We start from the raw sequence: 18,337 nt of genomic DNA on the forward strand, positions 1-18,337 counted from the left end.
ATAACATAACAATATGTGTGTTTCTCTTAATTAATTAACTAAGAAATGCTAGTTAATTACAAGCAAAAGTTAAAATTTATCTCTCTTTCTCTATTGATCTAAATTACACGTATGCCCTTTTCAGAGAGTATCTCGTATGCTGATAGCATCCGAAATATTTCCACTAATGGAGAAATATATGTATATATATTTTCGCGCGCGCGAATTTTGTATACATTTATTTTACATTATATTCAGAAGAACATTTTATCTGTGTGGACATTGCGATGCAGGTATCAACTTTGTTTCGATTTTACATAGATACGATCGCGAGAATTGTCACAGCGTTCTCGACGACGAGAATGTTATTTCTATTCACAATGGAGGGAGGAGGGAAGGAAGAAGGTGAAATTTGAAATTCATTATTTAATTAAGCTCAAGGAAATGAGCGCGGAATCGAACGTAATAGAAGGCTTAAAGGGATCCGCAGAGGGAGCGAACGACAACAGCACGAGCCGCCGGAGTTACGTAGAGCGTAGGAAAACATACCCGGTGGTGCGTTTATATTATATACATATACACCTATGTATATACGTGCGAATCGGCACAGCAGCCAATTTAAATGCAGATCGTGGTTTAAACGCCGTCGACGTTCGAACACATGAGTCCCCTGACTGCCGCGTGCGGGGGACACTTCTCCTGCTCCCGCATTAGATACTCGGCTTTCTCTCTCTCTCTCCCTTGCCTTTTTCCCGCGCTAATACCACCGCTGGGATTTTAATCGCGAGTTTCCACCCTACGAACTATACGGTCCCATGTTTCTGCACAGTGATCCCTGCGAGCTCGTTTTCCTTTTTTTTTCATCGCTCCGTAATTGCGACATTGTCGAATTCCTTCGCACCTTGTATTAACGTCCTCTTGTCACCTAATAATTCATCCTCGATAACCTACAATTCAACTCGGGTTCTGATGTGTAATATAATTTTTGAATTCGATATATATATATTGTACATAGGTTGAAATCAATAGAAATCATCTCAATTGAATTTTATTTAAAAATTAAATTAAAGAAGACGGTAGTGCGATGGCTATATTATAGCTTAATATCGTAAATTATGATTCTTATCTTGTACACACGTGAATTATTTTCTTGGATGCCGTGACTGATTTAGAAACAGCGGAATTTTTTTGAATTTGCAGTAAGAAATTATATAAATGTAAATCATTAGTTTTAACGTGACTTGAGGAGACTTCTCGGACAAATTAAGAGCCGCGCACGGTATGTTTGACTCGATACAGTCGAGTGACTCGGGAGGGCGTGTAAGGGGGTGTCGAAGTATGACTTATGAATATTCAGAAATTGTGCGTGTCGTCGTCGCTACGTGACGCATATATATTCGCAGGCAACTGACACGAGGGTTAGGGTCAGTCTGAAAGAAGGAAGGTAGTATTGGGGTCGCGCAGGGGATGCGGAATCTGAAAGGATAGAGTGCTGATGATAGCAGATAAGGTACGCCGTGACTTGCCTATCGGCAAGATACCTACCCCCCCTTGTCCGCTCTCGAGTTACAAGAAGGGGAATTGCCGATAATCCGCTTACGCACAACGGACAGATAAACTGTTTATTATTACTTTCGTGCAGATATATGCGGCTGCGATATCTACCGTTGGATACGGGGTGTCCGAGAATAAATGGACGCTTTTTTAACTACGGATATTAGTGGCGAATTAAGATGAGTGACGATTTTTTTAATGGCGAAGAACTTTTATAACGAGTTATTCGAGATTTGAAATTAAAGAATTTTAGCGCGTTAAATCTAAGAAACGTGTAAATACATTGATAAAAAAATATAGCTGAAATTACTATAAATTCACTATAATTTATAGTATATGATTGCATATAGTATATAGTACATGCATATATGGTTGATATTATTAGTATTATAATAGAATTTATTATAAAAATAATGATGATGACTATAAAAATGAGTATCCTAACTATAACTTTTTTACCATGCAATTTTAATTAATTTTATCATCGATTTTATGATCAGTGTAGGTAATTTAAAAAATTATTTTGTATTTTATTGTATGAAAAATTTATATATCTTAGTGAATAATAAATTTAAGATTTTTTTTGTTAAAATATTAAATATTAACAGTTAAAAAAATGTAGAAATAAGAGAAGAGATATATTTCGGAAATATTATCGTGTAGAATATATGTTGTGTGACAAGAAAGACATTCGGTTATTTTGAGACACTCTATATATAGGAGTAAAGACACGATTCCCGATATCAGTCAGTCAGTCAGTCAGCAAGTCAGTCAGCCGCGTTCTCACCCCTGCGTGTCATAAAATCCATTTTCCCGCTTCTGGAAGGGATGAGATTTGGAAGCTCGAGGAAGGGCCACGCGAGGATCCGCCGCGTAATCCAGTTTTATTACTTTTCAGTCAGCGCAGGGAGTCTAAGAGATATTCCCCACTTACCCAGGATCACTTCTATGAAGTCTGCAGCAACTGAAGGGAGAGGAAAATACTTCTACACTCCGCGAGATTATTATTTCTACGCTCGGTAGTTACTTTAAGCGTAACTGGTCGCTTCATAGTGGATAATATCTTTATCGCGTCAATAGAAGAAAATAAAGAATTATCACGAAAAAGAATTATTTGATATTACTATTTCAAATTATTATTACTACGCAAATTATTATTGGAGAAAGAGACTATTTTTATTTAAAATTATTAGAAAGTATTATTTAAAAAAATTTTACTTTCATATTTTATTGGATCTCGCCTATATGACCAGAATGTTTTTTATTTTATTTGCTATAGAAGTTTACGTTAATTTGAAATAAGTACGTAATTCTTTGTATTTTATTGAGATATAGATCTGGAATTTTTTTCTTTCCTAGTTGTGGGTGCTAAGGGCTCCTGGCCTATGAAATACACAACATCTCTAATAGTATTACTATATTGTATGAGTATTTGAAACGGGAATGTGTGAGTGCGAGCGTATATCACTTCCGCCTCCGTTATTGGTTAATCAAATAGTAGGACCTCTTCATTAGCCCCTGCCGAAATTAGCCGTTGAAATTCGCAATACCAGCCAGATGGCTTAATCGCGTCAGACTCTACTGGTCTCTTTTGGTCTGTGTCTAATGTACGAACAAAGTTAGCCACCAATTCCTAAAAATTGATAGCTTATTAATATTAGTACCATTTCATCTTAAATAAAACTATTGTTTCTAGAGAGAGAGAGAGAGAGAGAGAGAAAGAAAGAGAAAGAGGGAGAAAGAGAACGAGAGATACTTTAGGCGCAGAGCATTTCTGTCTCTATTAAATATAAAAACGATGGAACTTTTTTTTTTGCAAGAAGGATAAAGTGGAACCGCGCGAGAGACGCAATCGGAAATGTTAAATTGAAGTGCATCTCATTTAAATTTGTGTCAGCGCAATAAGAGGATAGAAACTTTTGAGATATGCATACTTGACCTGACATATATGTATAACGAGTTAGGTACTATAAAAAGATTTATAAAAAATTAATCTTTCTTTAATTGATAGAGTCGGATCTTTGAAGAAATACAATAATTATTTCATTATGTAATAAAAGATCTTTTATTTTGAAAATATTTTTGTTCTTAAATTAAAATCAAAGAGAGTTTGAAAAGTTTATATATATAATAAACTTTAATATTACAAGAATTCATTGAATTGTATATCAGCACTTAACAATTATGATTATAGTATTAGTAGCAATTGTGCTTTATATAGTCGATTTAAGATAATTAATTATTCATTAAATAGCTGAAATTCATGAATTAATTGTAACAGTTATTGGTAGCAAAATGTTAAATATTATATTTATATTGTCATGTTATAATTGTTTGTATGTATTAACGCGAGCTATGTGCGTGCGAATCGACACAGAATTATTGTTTGTGGGTTTGCTAGGACAGGGTCATAACACGATGAAATAATGGTTGCGGCAATGATTAAACGCGCAATGAACGGGCACTTGGTGCACGGTTAACGGTATCGACAATCTGTACGAGAGATGATGACTCGATACTCGCAACACGATTGATTATTTCCCAGCGGTGCCGCAAAGCAATTCTTGACTGCGATCTCGCTTGCGATCGAGATGTAAGAAACGTCGATGGTACGTCGATGGTGCGATTACAATGGGTTAATTGGTTTATTGCTTGTCAACAATCGCCGAACGGAATGAAAATGTTTGTAACGCGTGCCAATTTATATGCAAATCTTTGCGTGTAATTTCTGATTTTGGAGTTAAAATATCTTATTTTAAAAATATAAGAAATGCATAAAATTAAAATTCGTGCCAAAGTTAAAAATGTTTAAAAATTAGATGATATTTTTAAGAACTGTAGATTTTTATTTTATTAAGATTGTATAGTTGCAGTGTCAATGTTAATTAATATTTTTAAACAGATTCTTTTTTTAAAACTTTTAAATATTTATAAAAAGATTTATTTGTAGCGAATATAATTATTCTGCTGTGTGAGATTATCGCAGAGTAGTCAAAATTTTTTTACGGTTGTGTAGAAATGGTAGGAAAAGTTTGGCATGAATCATACAATGGTACGGAATATATAGTATACAGAAAATAGATAGAAAAGAAGCACACAACACAGGCGGATGCACATGAAGGCAACCGTAAATGGGGATGTACTCGGTGGCAGGGAGAAAGTCGACGGAAATACGATTAGATGCCTCCGACACAAAGAAGCCGATGATCTCATTTAGAACCCGTCGAGATGATTCAAAGATCCATTGATTTTATTCTGCCATTCTCTCGTTCTGCCGTTTGTTCCTATACCGTTTGGTTAATTACCGGACGCGCAATAATTGCTGCTCGTCTATATGCGGCATCGAGGACGTATCATATCGATCTCTTAATGCTGATTGCAAAATCCATTCCTGTGACTCCGTGGCTGTGAGACGTACGTAGTTTTCAGAGGTAATGTTACAAAGCGTACATTACCTCGTCGCCGTTCATGGAACTGGTAATTAATATTTTTCGTGACGTTAATTAAATTTGCGTTTTTAATTAAATTGCAGGGGCTATTTCTCTGCATGATCGAGCCGGCATGTGAAAGATGAGCGACGATCGGCACAGTTTGTTTCACAGATTGCAATATTGCCGAATCGACGTTTGAGTACTTTACTAATTATCCACCGCGAATAAATGATGTTTGAAGCGCTCGGATGCGGAAACCCTCGTGTGTGGATTTACTAAACAGGCGGTTACGCGCTCGCGACTGAATATTTAATTACTCCAACGATTTATTTCACCGTGATAACTGTGCCGCGTTTAGGCGAATAAATCCTCACTCAATGTAATTGAATCATCGAATTATGTGACTAAATATTTATGATTAGCAGTTGCCCGCGAAATGGCGTACACGTGAGTTCTCTGACAAATACATTTCGAGACTGTTTCTCTGAGATGAAGCAAAAAAATTAATAAATTATTATTTTTCTCTACACATACATAATATAATATAATATAAATATAAAAAAATACAAATCATCAAACAACAACATACATAAATATGAAATGTCATAATTCTACTATTCAAATAACCAAGAAGAGATATCGTGAAAGAACGAAGAGGGTATACGAAAAGATGGTGTCCCTTTCACAGTTTCCTCGACGTCCCTTTTCGAAGGCAGCCGTGCAAGTCGTTTCGCGTGTTTACGGGACTCTTGCGATTGAAGAGGGCAAGGACGTAAATCGGGGAGAAGTACGAAAGAAGCGAAGAGACGCACCGTCGCCGTCGTCGCGTGCCCTGCGCCGAGGTTAACTTAGACTGTTTATTGTTCGACACTCGGAACGCTCGAGACTTCATTAGCCTGAATTGCAATGCGCGGCAATCGGCTAGAGAGACGGTACTGAGACTGGGAGGAGACTAACTAATAAGAAGTTGCAGAAGAAACCCGGCGTCTTCCCGGTTTCCCGTTAATTAATTAAACGAGGGAGCATGGTATACAGATACATTAGCTCGAGTGTATCAGATACGTTATTACTCCAAGGACTGTTAATTTTATAAATTCTGAATGCTGCGCCTTATTATCGAATGCAGGCACCTCTTCCCTAACTGGCGTAAATAATTAACATCTCGTTGAGATATCGTAGCTGTTGTAATGATCTTTATTTGTAACGCCACGCTAAATATCTATAGATCCAAAGTCCGCTTTAAAAGAAACTACGGGAAATTTGAAACACATCATGTGTATGAATATAATTCTAAATAAAAATATATTTTTATAAAATTTTTCTTTATGTGAAGAAACAAATTTTAAATAATCAGTTAGAATATTTCTCTAAATCTTTCGTAAATGCTTTCAAACATTATTTATATTTCATAATTGATTAATATTATTTTTCAATCATTCGGACAATGTTTTTGTAATATTGAAAATATCGTAAGAAAATTATTTTTCTTTCTCAGTATTTTTTATTTTTGAACGATAAGCATGAATTCACTCTCGCTCATCGCTATTCTTCAATCCCCGAATTTTTCGCCGGACCCCCCCCCCCCCCCCCGCGGGCTGTGAGTCAGAAGTCATGTAACGGAAGGGAGACGCGGTGCCCCGTCTGTATCTGAGTTATGACATCCATAACTAGCACCCACGTCTTTCATTAACCTCACCATTGTCGCGTGTTCCACGACCGCGTTGTTAAAGGGGCACGGAAAGATTGTCTGGGGTGGGGACCGAAGAGGGACACCTATTTGTTTTTCCTCCGCTTATATTTGCCCGCCATATGTCCCGCTCACTGTTCGAACATCGTTCGTGGATCACAAAAACTCGCAGGATATTACTATGATACTCGGTATAGCTTTTCAAATTAAGATGATGGATGCAGATATGTTAATTTACTATTTCTTATAATGTTTTACATAATTTATTCCAATCTGTTATTATACGTATGATGGCTTGATACACATTTGTTATGTCATATTATATTTTATCACTGGAACTTATAGAATTTATTAGAACAAATATACGGCGATATATAGTGTTTACATATTTCGCGCGGTAAAAAATTGTTGTTGCATAATGTGACATAAAATAGCCGATTTTATTTTATTTTCTAACAAAAAATATAATTAAAAAAAAATCATTAATATATATTATACAATTGGATATTATGTTATATAAATTTTTGTATGTCCATTTTTTTATATAAAAGACGCTAATCTTTAATAATGTTCAAGATTGCGTGTTATGAGAAGACAATAGGCACGATTATTGTTAGTTTATTGTGTTTGACGAAAAATGGTATGGCTTAATCTGGTTAACCGCATGTGTGAAAACTAATACCAACGATAATCCCTTCGATAACAAACAACATCGATCACAATTCGGTGCGGAATACTTTGTCACATCTGTTGAATGAATAGAACTGGGCATTTGGTAGAAACGAATGTGGAAAGCGAAAAACCGATAAACGATATTGATCCGAAAGAAAATTAGCCTGAAAATATGACATGCGAAAACCAGCCTATATATTTTGGTATATATTTTAGAATTATGTTACATATTAATTTTTTTAATCAAAATCTTAAAAATCTAAAATAAAAAGAATTGATATTAATTTATATCACTAAAAAATTGTTTAATCCATGAAATATTGTTTGCACGTATAGATCGCTTTCTTGAATATATTTTCTATTTTGAAAATTTTCGTAAATTGGTATACTGTATGCAAAATAGTGTACTATATGTAAATAAGTAGTTTCGCGCTTAATACCAAGTGTATTGAGAGAATTACCAGTGAATGAGATTGAATTTGACTTCCTCTCGAGAATGCAACGGAAAATGCAATTGCTACGGGGCATTATAGTTTCGCGTAATTGAGGATGCGCGTTTGAAATGAAAATTACGGACGCGGAAAATGGCGCACGGTGTTTTGAATTTGCATTGATATGTTTTGCGTTAATTATATTTTCTCATTAAGCGATAAATATTGCCAGATTAGATTATATGTTTAGTTTAACGTCTATACAATTATTCCGCCAATATAATCCCGTTTGTTTTCGATATGTATGTGTATGTGTATGAGAGAGAGAGAGAGAGAGAGAGAGAGAGAGAGAGAGAGAAAGAGAGAGAGAGAGAGAGAGAGGGGAAAGGTATAATGCAATAGAATTAAATTTGGTTTAAACGGTTGTAATGTATATGAACTTTGTACTATGTGTATTATAATACACATTAGCATAATTTCATTTCTCATGCATTACACATTGTATAAAATTGCAAAAAGATAATGCAATTGAAAATATATGCAATATTATTCATATAATCACAAATGGAGAGAGAAAGATATAGATAATATATTATATATATATATATACTTTTTTTTTAATTACATACAACGAAATCGGTTAGATGCGCTAAAAAAAGATAGTTTTCTTTATTATTTTTGATATCAACCGAATACAGAAAATTAAGTGAAAACTTACTAGCATGCACCAATGCGCATCCAATTAACGTAAGTGCATTCAACCGATGCACTTTGTTATTAGTTATTTCATTCGATTTTATTGTAAAAAATCATTATTAATATTCATATATAATTACGCTTCCCGTATTTTAAATCAACTTCCTGAACCGACTAGAGGGAGGCAAAAAGTTAAGAAAAAGCGGGAAAAGGACTGTTGCGATGAGAAACGCGTTATATTTTTAGCGGAGCCTTTGATATAGATGTGTGTGGGTGGGCTGTGCGGTTCGGTTGGCTTTTTAGTGTATAGTAAACATCGCCCGAAGATAAACTAATTTGTCCCGAATTTATAAAGTCTGCTCGTCCGTCTCGGGACAAGATACATATAGATCATTTACTTGCTTAAACAAACATCAGAGGGATGGGAAAACCATACGCATATGCAGCCGTGTGCGTGAGTTTACGGGAAACTTTCTGCGCGCGATAAATATAAGTAAAATAACGAAAACGACATCAAAGAATACAGTTGAAAAATACTAACCATGCAGATACAAGTTAGGTTACATTATAGAAAGTTTTTGTATACAAGGAGAAAGTATCTAAGAATATTAATAGTTAATATTAATAATTAATAGAATATTAATTAAAAAGAATATTAAATAACTAAATAGTCTGTGTTAAAAAAATATCTTAAAATTATAATATAAATAAAATATCTTTTTTCTTTTTAATTTAAATTCTTGCATCTAGATTAAATGCTATCATTATATGCTTCATATAACCTTTTTCGTATTAAATATATATATATATATATATATATATATATATATCTCGTTTAATACATACACACACATTGTATATATGTATATAAGATATAAAAAACTCTATAAAATCTATTTGAAGTTAATATTTTTGATTTGTGAATTAAAAGCTGGAAAATTGACAATTTTTTTAGTTTTATATCTCTGTGATCAGAGAGATATACTAACAAACAGGTCGCACAGTTATACGTGTGTCGTGCACGTGATGCTTCGATATGCGATCGCCATGAGAATGTCGGACCGTGGTCACATGTGGCGATCGCGTCGCGGCATGAGAAACTCCCGACATGTATCTTCGACTGCGTGTTGATACGGGTACGCGCAGTTGTGCCCCGATGATTAATAGGAATCGACAGAAGCCGATGCTGCGCGACATCGACATTGCCCGGTCGAGAAATATCGACGATAAATTCTCCTTTGAATACGCGTCGTCTTTCTCCCCCTCACGCGAAAAACGAAATATATCTTTTTCCCTTTCGTCCTTTTTTTTTTCTCACTCGTTGATAACATTTTTTTCATTCCGATCCCCGAAAACGCGCGCTTAATGAACGATTGTGTGGATATAAAGGAATTAGGAGACAGCGAAATGTGTTCTAGTTAGGAATATTACATATCAATTGAACGTTATTAATTTGTCGTATTCGCTCGTAATAATCTACGAATCAGCGTCGATGATAATGCATAAAATAATCAAACTAATGTACAATTCGGTATTAAATATTATTGGCAACAAATAGGGACGCTTTCTTCTTTGAATATAACGATAGATAATTTTGTCTCCTATTAATATTAATGTTTTCTTATTCTTTCGATATATACAAGTTTTTATATGCAAATAGATATAAAAAAATTGGGAGTCTGTAAAATACATTATTGTTAAAAATATTACGAATTAATGGATTGTAATATTTACTATACAATGATAAACGATGACAAGCATCAATAGTAATGCACGAATTAATCATCTATTGTGATAAATTAAACTTCGTATCTTCATTTTCATTGAACATGAGCAATTATTTGGATTTGATTCTATCTGTCAAATTGGAAGTATCAAGTATCTTCTCTCGTTAATGACGTTTTTCGAGCCTCGTTGGAAGATGATGCACGCATAACGATCGACGTGCAACACGCGTGTGTACTAATGAAAGAGTTAGAGGGGTGGGAAGCGCGCTCTTGTTAGGAACACAATGTGCACATCGTTGGACGGATGAAGCTCGAACGTTATGTGTCAATCGAACGTTATTAATTTGCGGTATTCATTATCCTCGCAGATAGATGGCGATTAGCGTCAACGATAATGGCATGAATTAGTCATGCCGTTATGTCGTATTATGTCGCATTAAACATTGGCCGCGCATTTCCATTGAATGCAATAGGAGAATCAATAATTTAGATAAGTATTTGAGAGCGATTTTTAATTTAATATATTTTAGAAAACATAATATTTGAATAATAATTGTTAAAAAATATTAAATTGTATGTGATATATTTTATTTAAAATTCTCAACATAAAAAATATATAATAAAAATACTAATTTCTTTTTGACAGTTGTGAGAGAAAAAATGTATTTATAAAAACGTATGTTAGCCATTAATATATAGTATATTTTTGCGAAGCAAAGAAGGTTGATAGAATATTCTTTAATGTCTGATGATTTAATACGTATCGGTCGCGACGATTAATTTGGAACTTCGAAGTTTTCCACAGTATTCTCGGCAGGATATACACATAGTTGATGCCGATGCATTCGCCGTCAAAGGTGCGGAAGTGAGGGTCACAAAGAAGTCCCGGAATCGCCTTCGGCTGACAAAGAATCCTACCCAAGTGTTACACTTCGATTTTTTTCAAATTTGACACAAATGTAAAATTACCAAAAATATTTGACCCGCATTTTTTCATTTGTGCCCATTTAACCCTCTACCATTATAAGTACAACGAAAATACATAAGAAACAAAATTTAACGCAAGATTATTGATGCAATATTATAGAAAAATGTGTGTATGCTGTGTGGCGTATGTGTTTGTATGTGCTAATAACATATGTAATGAGCAACTAAAGAATCCTTTATATCTTAAGCTACTTCAATTAAATAAAGCACTTTAATTTTTTTTTCAATCTTGTTGCTGATTTATTTAAACCGTTTATTGTTTGAATAATTTAAAACAATGCACTTTACAAATTTAATGCCAGATTTAGAATCACTTACCCGAATAACTCTTATAATATATGGTCACTACTGTATTTTTTCAACTTTTTTGCTGATTTGTTTCAACATTTTATTATTTAAACAAATAATTTTGCAAATCTTACTTTACATTCATAATTAGCGATTCAAAAAACTGTTACATCTTACGTTAAATTTTGTTTCTTATGCATTTTTGTTGTACTTATAATGGTAGAGGGTTAAATATTGAAGGGGTATTAACTACCCGTAAAACCGCTTATGGGCACAAATGAAAGAATACGGGTCAAATATTTTTGATAGTTCTACATTTGTGCCGAGTTTGAAAAAAATCGGAGTGTAACACTTGGGTAGGTTTCCTTGTGAGTGACTCGCGTGTCATGTGTGACGAGCCGTGCGCGTGTAGTATGTACGAGATCCTCCGTATATATATGCGTGACATATTGTTTTCGCGGGTGCACTGTCGCGAAGGGGAGCTTGTACGGCGCTCGTTTTGCACCTCTCTCACCCTTGTCTCGTCGTCCGTTTTCGCATTCACCCTCCTTGATCTGCGTGTTCGTAGTTTCACGAGTGGGCGTTATTGTGTTACGACGGGTATATATATATCGCGCCGGCAGACTCCTACGGTGCTCCAGGCCACGGATTTGGGCGCAAACGTTATTATTTTTCGCAATTTGCTAAGCAGATGCTCCCCATTGTGAAGCCACCGGCGTGGTACGGTTGTATTGCTCTCGCGGGGAGTTTATTTTCCCAGCTCGTCTCTGACAGACGCTCGGCATCGCGATATTTTGCCTCCGCTCGCGTGACGAAATAAATTTTTTTGCGTACGGATTCGTGCAATCGTGAAATCTTTATTCCTGTGTACAATCGTAAATATGCGAGATGCGCGAATTGTTAGAGAGAAAGAGAGAGAGAGAGAGAGAGAGAGAGAGAGAGAACATGCGTAGCAAAAAAAAAAAAAAGTTAGTTTTAGCGCAAAACCAAAATTTTCCAAAATAATTTAGTGATTAAATATTTAGTTAAATTATATTTGATGGTATAAAAAAAGTTCGTTTTTTATTTCTAACTTAAACGGATTATATTGATTATTTGTTATAATATTTACTTACTTAGATAGTAATTTTGAAATAGATGATTATAATTTTTTGAGATAAGTTGGCAACAAATAAAAAGAAAAAGAAATAAAAAAAGGGGATAAGAATACTTTGAAAAAATATTTTGAGATTTTTACTTCTATTATCTCTTTCTCTTGATAATTTATCTTTTAATCAATTTTTTAATTTTATCGTCTCAAGACTTTTATAGTTTTTACATCCATTAAATTTGCTCAGGAAGTATCCTTCTTGTATCTTCAGCTTCGTAACACGACTACGTCTCAAGTTGCTGCATCCGTGTGCACGCGAGCGCGAACGGCGCGTATCCGTGCCGGAGGCTGAATATTTAAACCAACTTGCTAGCGCGCATTGTTTTGCCGGCATCCCCATCTCGGTGGACTACACACGTCGGGAAATAATGATCACACTGGCCGTCGTTTTCTACCCTTCCTCCTTTCTACTTGTCTCCTTTGCCGCCGTCGCGTCGTCCGCGTTTTCCGTGCCCGCGATGCTAAAACATCCGCGACAACAATATTGCACTACCGGCGAGATTGTAAACAGGCGCGCTTCTTTCTTCCGACGACTGTCAGGCGAGAGGATGGTATATGGAAAGCATCATTCGTGAATTTTCTTCAATGCAATGCACGATTCTACCAGCATCATGGACCAAACGTTCTTTTTTTTTAGAGATATTTTTTGTAGCTGATTTTTTGTAGATAAATACGATCGTAGAGAGATATATGTAGATTAGAATAATTTTCCTTCTACATAATTTATCGCTTATTTTTATATCCTTTTATTCGTATCTATTTTTTATAAATTCGATTGTGAAGGAGAATGTGTCGTATACGCATACGTATATTGATTTGACTTTTTTTTTCAAAAAAATATCTTTTGCTCCCTTCTATTTTATAATATTCCTAGAATTAATGGTAACGCTATTGAATCGTATCCAGATCTGTTTGGCGCGTTAAACTAGTTTGAATAACCGAAAAGAAACAGACGCACGAGAGACATGCAAACTGTGAAGCCGACTACATACTACGAAGTAGAAGTTTTAACGTTGGTAGTCATACCGGCTGGTAGTCGCTTTTTCGTTTTTCTTGTCAGTCCTTTCCAAACATTCACTCTTTTCCAAGTTTATCATCATTTCTGTGATCTTTCATACTGCTAAAGTTACGAGAAACGATACTTTTGCGTCGAACTTTTGCTGACGGTTTTCTATTCGTTTTAATTTTGCGATTCTCAAATAATACACCTTACTTTTAATAACAAAGTATCTACATATAATTATCGATTTAAATAACAAGAATATAAATATATCAATTATGTACACTTATATAATAAATTATTTTTACATAAATTTAATCTCTATTTTTATGATTTTCGAAAATATCTTAATAACGATATTTAATAAAACATTTTTTTGAAAATAACCAAATATTTGATTTTATCTTTTATAGATATATTATGGAGATGCGGACAGAAAGACCACGAACTGCCGGTCGAATAGCACCAACCGGAAGAGTAACACCAACGGTGCATCAAACTAGTGGAGGTAGAAGAAAAGCTATACCAGTTCCACCTCCGAGAGTGCCGACTCCTATGCCCATCGCGAATAATAATCAACAAAGGTGAATACATTCTAAAATTTTAATTCAATTTATTGTTGCAAGAAGGAATTAATCAAAAAATTTTTTTTTTTTTGCAATTTTATATATACGTACACGTATATATAATTTGTCTCTCATTAAATACGACTGTTTGCATTTAACGAAGAATTGATATTTTGGAATTGATTCTTACTTGCATATGTGCAATCCGAATCAGTCGCACAGAAATATCTATGGCGATGATTCAATCCCATCCCCCTAAGGTCGTAAATTTTATGCAATGACGATATATCAAGGTCGTGCTTCTCTAACTCGTCTGGTGCATTTACTAATGCGTGCCTATTCGCCCGACGATACGGCGCACAACTTTGTCGCGTGGTTTAGCGACGGATTTTACGGCGATTTTCCAATCGCATCAATTCCTCGCGAGGATAGATGCCATTAAGTGTGTTTCTCGTGTCAAAGTACAGCCGTGGATAGTAAAACGGCTTGGGATAGCTACGGCTGATTAAATTTAACCAGGAAGCGCAGGGTCGTAGCTGCCCACTTCGCTGATCTCCTCCAACAATCTGCTTCAGCCAAGCGTTGGTTCGTGCAGAATCGGGGGATTTGCCCGCCACCACTCGCGAATAATACCACCTCCGAAATGTTAAGCCTTCGTGGTCGGAGTATTTTTCGGGGCTGGTGTTCGCCAGGCTGGGGATTTTCAAGGGTGGTTTATCGGGGCGTCGCAAACTGCGCGCATAACAGTTTAGCTTGATAATTGAAGAGCTAAGTAATGAAGATGGAATATACGATTATAAAAAGATAATTAATCGCTATAAGAATTTTACATTTTTAAACCGAGAAAATTAAATTTATGATAAAAAATTCGAAATTGACTTTCATATATTTTTTGATTCATTATATTATCTTTATCTGTTTTAGCGTTTTGTCTAAGTAAAGTTATTGCAGTTTAATTATAAGATACTTTCCTTTTGCATTGAATAATGGGAACTAACATCTTAGATAAAAATTGTCAGTAATAAACGCTGTCGGAAAAAGTTAGGAAAGAAATTACTGTTGACGTTTGATTATCGGTATCTAGCGAACTCTTTTAACGAGTTGCAGCGAGTAATTAATTACTACACCATCGTATTGCTTTTCCTTTGATTGGAATGGGAAACGTACGGAGACAACAGTTTAATTTGTCTCTTGGTTGTACAAATGCATCAATTAAAATATATATTATTGTCTCATTAAAGAATAAGAACAAATATGACATGATTTTTTATCGAAATCGATTTATAATCCTAACGCAAATGCACACCATACACGCAATGTTTTTTTTTTTTTTTTTTTTTTGTGATAATTATCTGATATCTACCAAATTTTGTCAAGCCATAATTCTGTCAAATGAAGCCTCCTGCTTCAAAGCTTGTTAGGATTCATATTCGTAATTACTTGGATAGACATGAATATGACTTGTAGTTGTTAAAAGACTTTAATCCCAAGCTTAGTAGAAAGAGAAGAAAGAGAAAGAGAGAAAGAGAGAGAGAGAGAGAGAGAGAGAGAGAGAGAGAAAGAAGGGAGAAGAGAGGAGAAAGAGAAAATAATGGATTGTCAAAAGGATGAAAACGAATTTAAAGATTAGGGAACTGAAGATTATCTCGAAAAGTGATTGTCGCCATTATCGGATTATTCATAAATCTTTCAAAGATATATTATAATATATAATTTTGTTGCTATTCTGTCGTTACGCGAAGAAATTTATATTCTATTAGACAATCAGAATGCAAAATAAGATTTTGCTTTCACAATTATCTAATACATCACGTGTATTAATCAATGCAATATGAAAAATGAATAATATTATTCTGATTCAATTATGATGATTTTAATAGAGGAATAAATTTCATCTTGCGCAGTATATTTTTTTCAACGATAAAATTAACAGTTCTATTTTAAAATAATTTTATATAGTAACTATTATATAATATAATATAACTCTATAATTTTTAGATGATGTATAATAATGTTGTAATTTTTTCTACGATATATACCGTAGCATTATAACGTGAACCTATTAATTACAAGTGAGTGGCTTTAGCCGCAAAAAAATATACGCGTCAGCGTGAGCATCGAGGGAAATTGAACGCGCAGTAGTTAAACGCTGATCATTGAGATTCTACGATTTTCTGGTTCGTGGTATTTTTATGATTTCCATGGCATCCGTTTTCTAATCTTCTCTCTCTCTCTCTCTTTCTTTCTTGGTACGTACATTTCATTAAATACTTCTTTTTTTTTGCCGTATTCTCGTGACCACCCTTCGTAAATATTCGTGCGGCGAAGGTTCTACAGCTATTCGCAATGAATCCTCGTTCCCCAGGGGTGACCGTAGACGCGGACCGAATAAAGGATGGGATGGGGATGCGTCAGGAAGTTTGAAGTATTTTCCTCATAAAGCTTTTGAGGTATCTAAAATATTCGCGACGATGCGGATTTTGCTTCCGGATTTTAATTAATTAACGGCCGGATACATTGATGGACCCGAATAAATTCGTTCAGTCAGACGATGTGTGCGGCAGTGCGGAGATGATGATGACGGCGAAAGATGGGGGGAGGAGGTAAAGGTTCATTAGAACCTCGCGCAGCTTGAAATTCTGTCGACCACAATGTAAATAACTCACTTGTGCTTTATATAAAGCGGGGAGAGGACCTTTGTACCAAAGAGAGCCACCCGTATGCGTTCATTAGGCGGTGTTTAGCGTAGTTACACCAGTACATTTCGAACCATACCACCGTGCGCGAACATATGTACAAGTCCATACTATGCATTACATGTATATATATATATATGTGTGTGTAAAGAATTGTTGAAATGCATCGAGAGAACTATTTGGCATCGTCCGGAAATGCGAAACCTCGTCATATCCGTTCGTCATATCCGTCTACGATAATTGCATAGGGTTTGCATGAAAGGAATATTTCACAGCATATTAAGAACTTGTCGAATCAAACAGCTATATATATATATTGTCGAATCAACAGATATATGAGATTTTTACAAATAATTTGAGCTAAACTAGATTGAAATACGCGATACGCGGATTTGCGTATCTATTAATTTTTTTCTGTAAAGATAAACATACGTATAATAGGTGGACGTGAATGCGAGACATGAACGACGAATAACTTAATATTCCGCGCTGTAAACTGTAAATCTTATGGAAATCTTTTGTCACTAATGCATAATTACACGAAACGAATAAAGCAAACACGAGACGATGCAGATTGTAATTATCGTCGCGAATAGGCCGAATCGCATGGTCGCCTCGGTCGGGGTAGAAAATAATACGAAAGACAATAATTACGGTTTGAAAGAGGAGCGATTCTCCAAGATTCGTCTCCTAGGAATATCGTGACTAACGAACGCCCTGGTGCTACCGCGGCGGAATATACGCCAATTAGCTCGTATTTTTCGTCAAAGAGATCAAACCTCGATTCTGTATTAGTATAGAAGACCAGAGGTTACGGTCGTAAAGAGTCGTTGGTAGAGACAAAGTAGAGGTACCGTTGGAGATAATATCAAAGGATAGTTAAGCCGTAGTATAAAGTGCCGGCGTCAGAGAGCTTTCGCGATTTCTGTAGGAGAAAAACGCATCCTATGCTCCTTTTTGTAAATTTAATCTATCTCGTTGCGCTGTTAACTTATCCTTTTTGCACATTGTTTTTATACGCTTTTAATTATCTAAGAGTTGATTAAAAAAATTTAAATTCCATGTAAGAAGTGTTATGTATCAGAGAAAAACAAAACATTATTATCAGTAAGATATTTGAACGGTCTGAATTATTTTAATGATAAATCTATAATTGATTCTTGTAACAAAATCTTTAAGAAACTATTCGTCGCAATTCTTTTTATAATAAAATTTCTTAACGTTAAATATTTTTATAATTTAAGAAAATAATATAAATTACAATTCCGAGAAAGTATAGCATTTATTTTAACAATTAGAATAATAAAAATTTTATTTGATTACATCTCATGAATTGATTTCATTTTCATCACGCATTGTAAAGATTTAACTTCAATATAATACTAATAAAATCACACGCGGTTTTTACACACACAATTAATATTCATTCTTCATATTTTAACGCTGTGGCAATCAAATCATTGTGTAATACAC

The 18,337-nt window shown here is 34.8% G+C and overlaps 1 protein-coding gene across 4 annotated transcripts in view; it reads left to right on the plus strand.

Annotated features, from left to right (window-relative positions):
* Positions 1-18,337, plus strand: part of LOC138937728 (kinesin-like protein KIF26A) — a 317,690-nt gene that overhangs the window by 39,351 nt on the left and 260,002 nt on the right. For all 4 annotated transcript variants that reach the window (XR_011447562.1, XM_070304263.1, XM_070304264.1 and 1 more), the window contains exon 3: positions 14,016-14,186. Coding sequence is in view for 3 of the 4 variants with exons in the window: in XM_070304263.1 (XP_070160364.1) it covers positions 14,023-14,186 (164 nt within the window). In the remaining variant the exon portion in view is untranslated. The remainder of the gene's footprint in view (positions 1-14,015; positions 14,187-18,337) is intronic.

Source organism: Polyergus mexicanus, unplaced genomic scaffold (assembly GCF_030449975.1).
Source record: "Polyergus mexicanus isolate NDT 795.1 unplaced genomic scaffold, iyPolMexi1.0 SCAF_11, whole genome shotgun sequence".
NCBI classification, from domain to species: domain Eukaryota; kingdom Metazoa; phylum Arthropoda; class Insecta; order Hymenoptera; family Formicidae; genus Polyergus; species Polyergus mexicanus.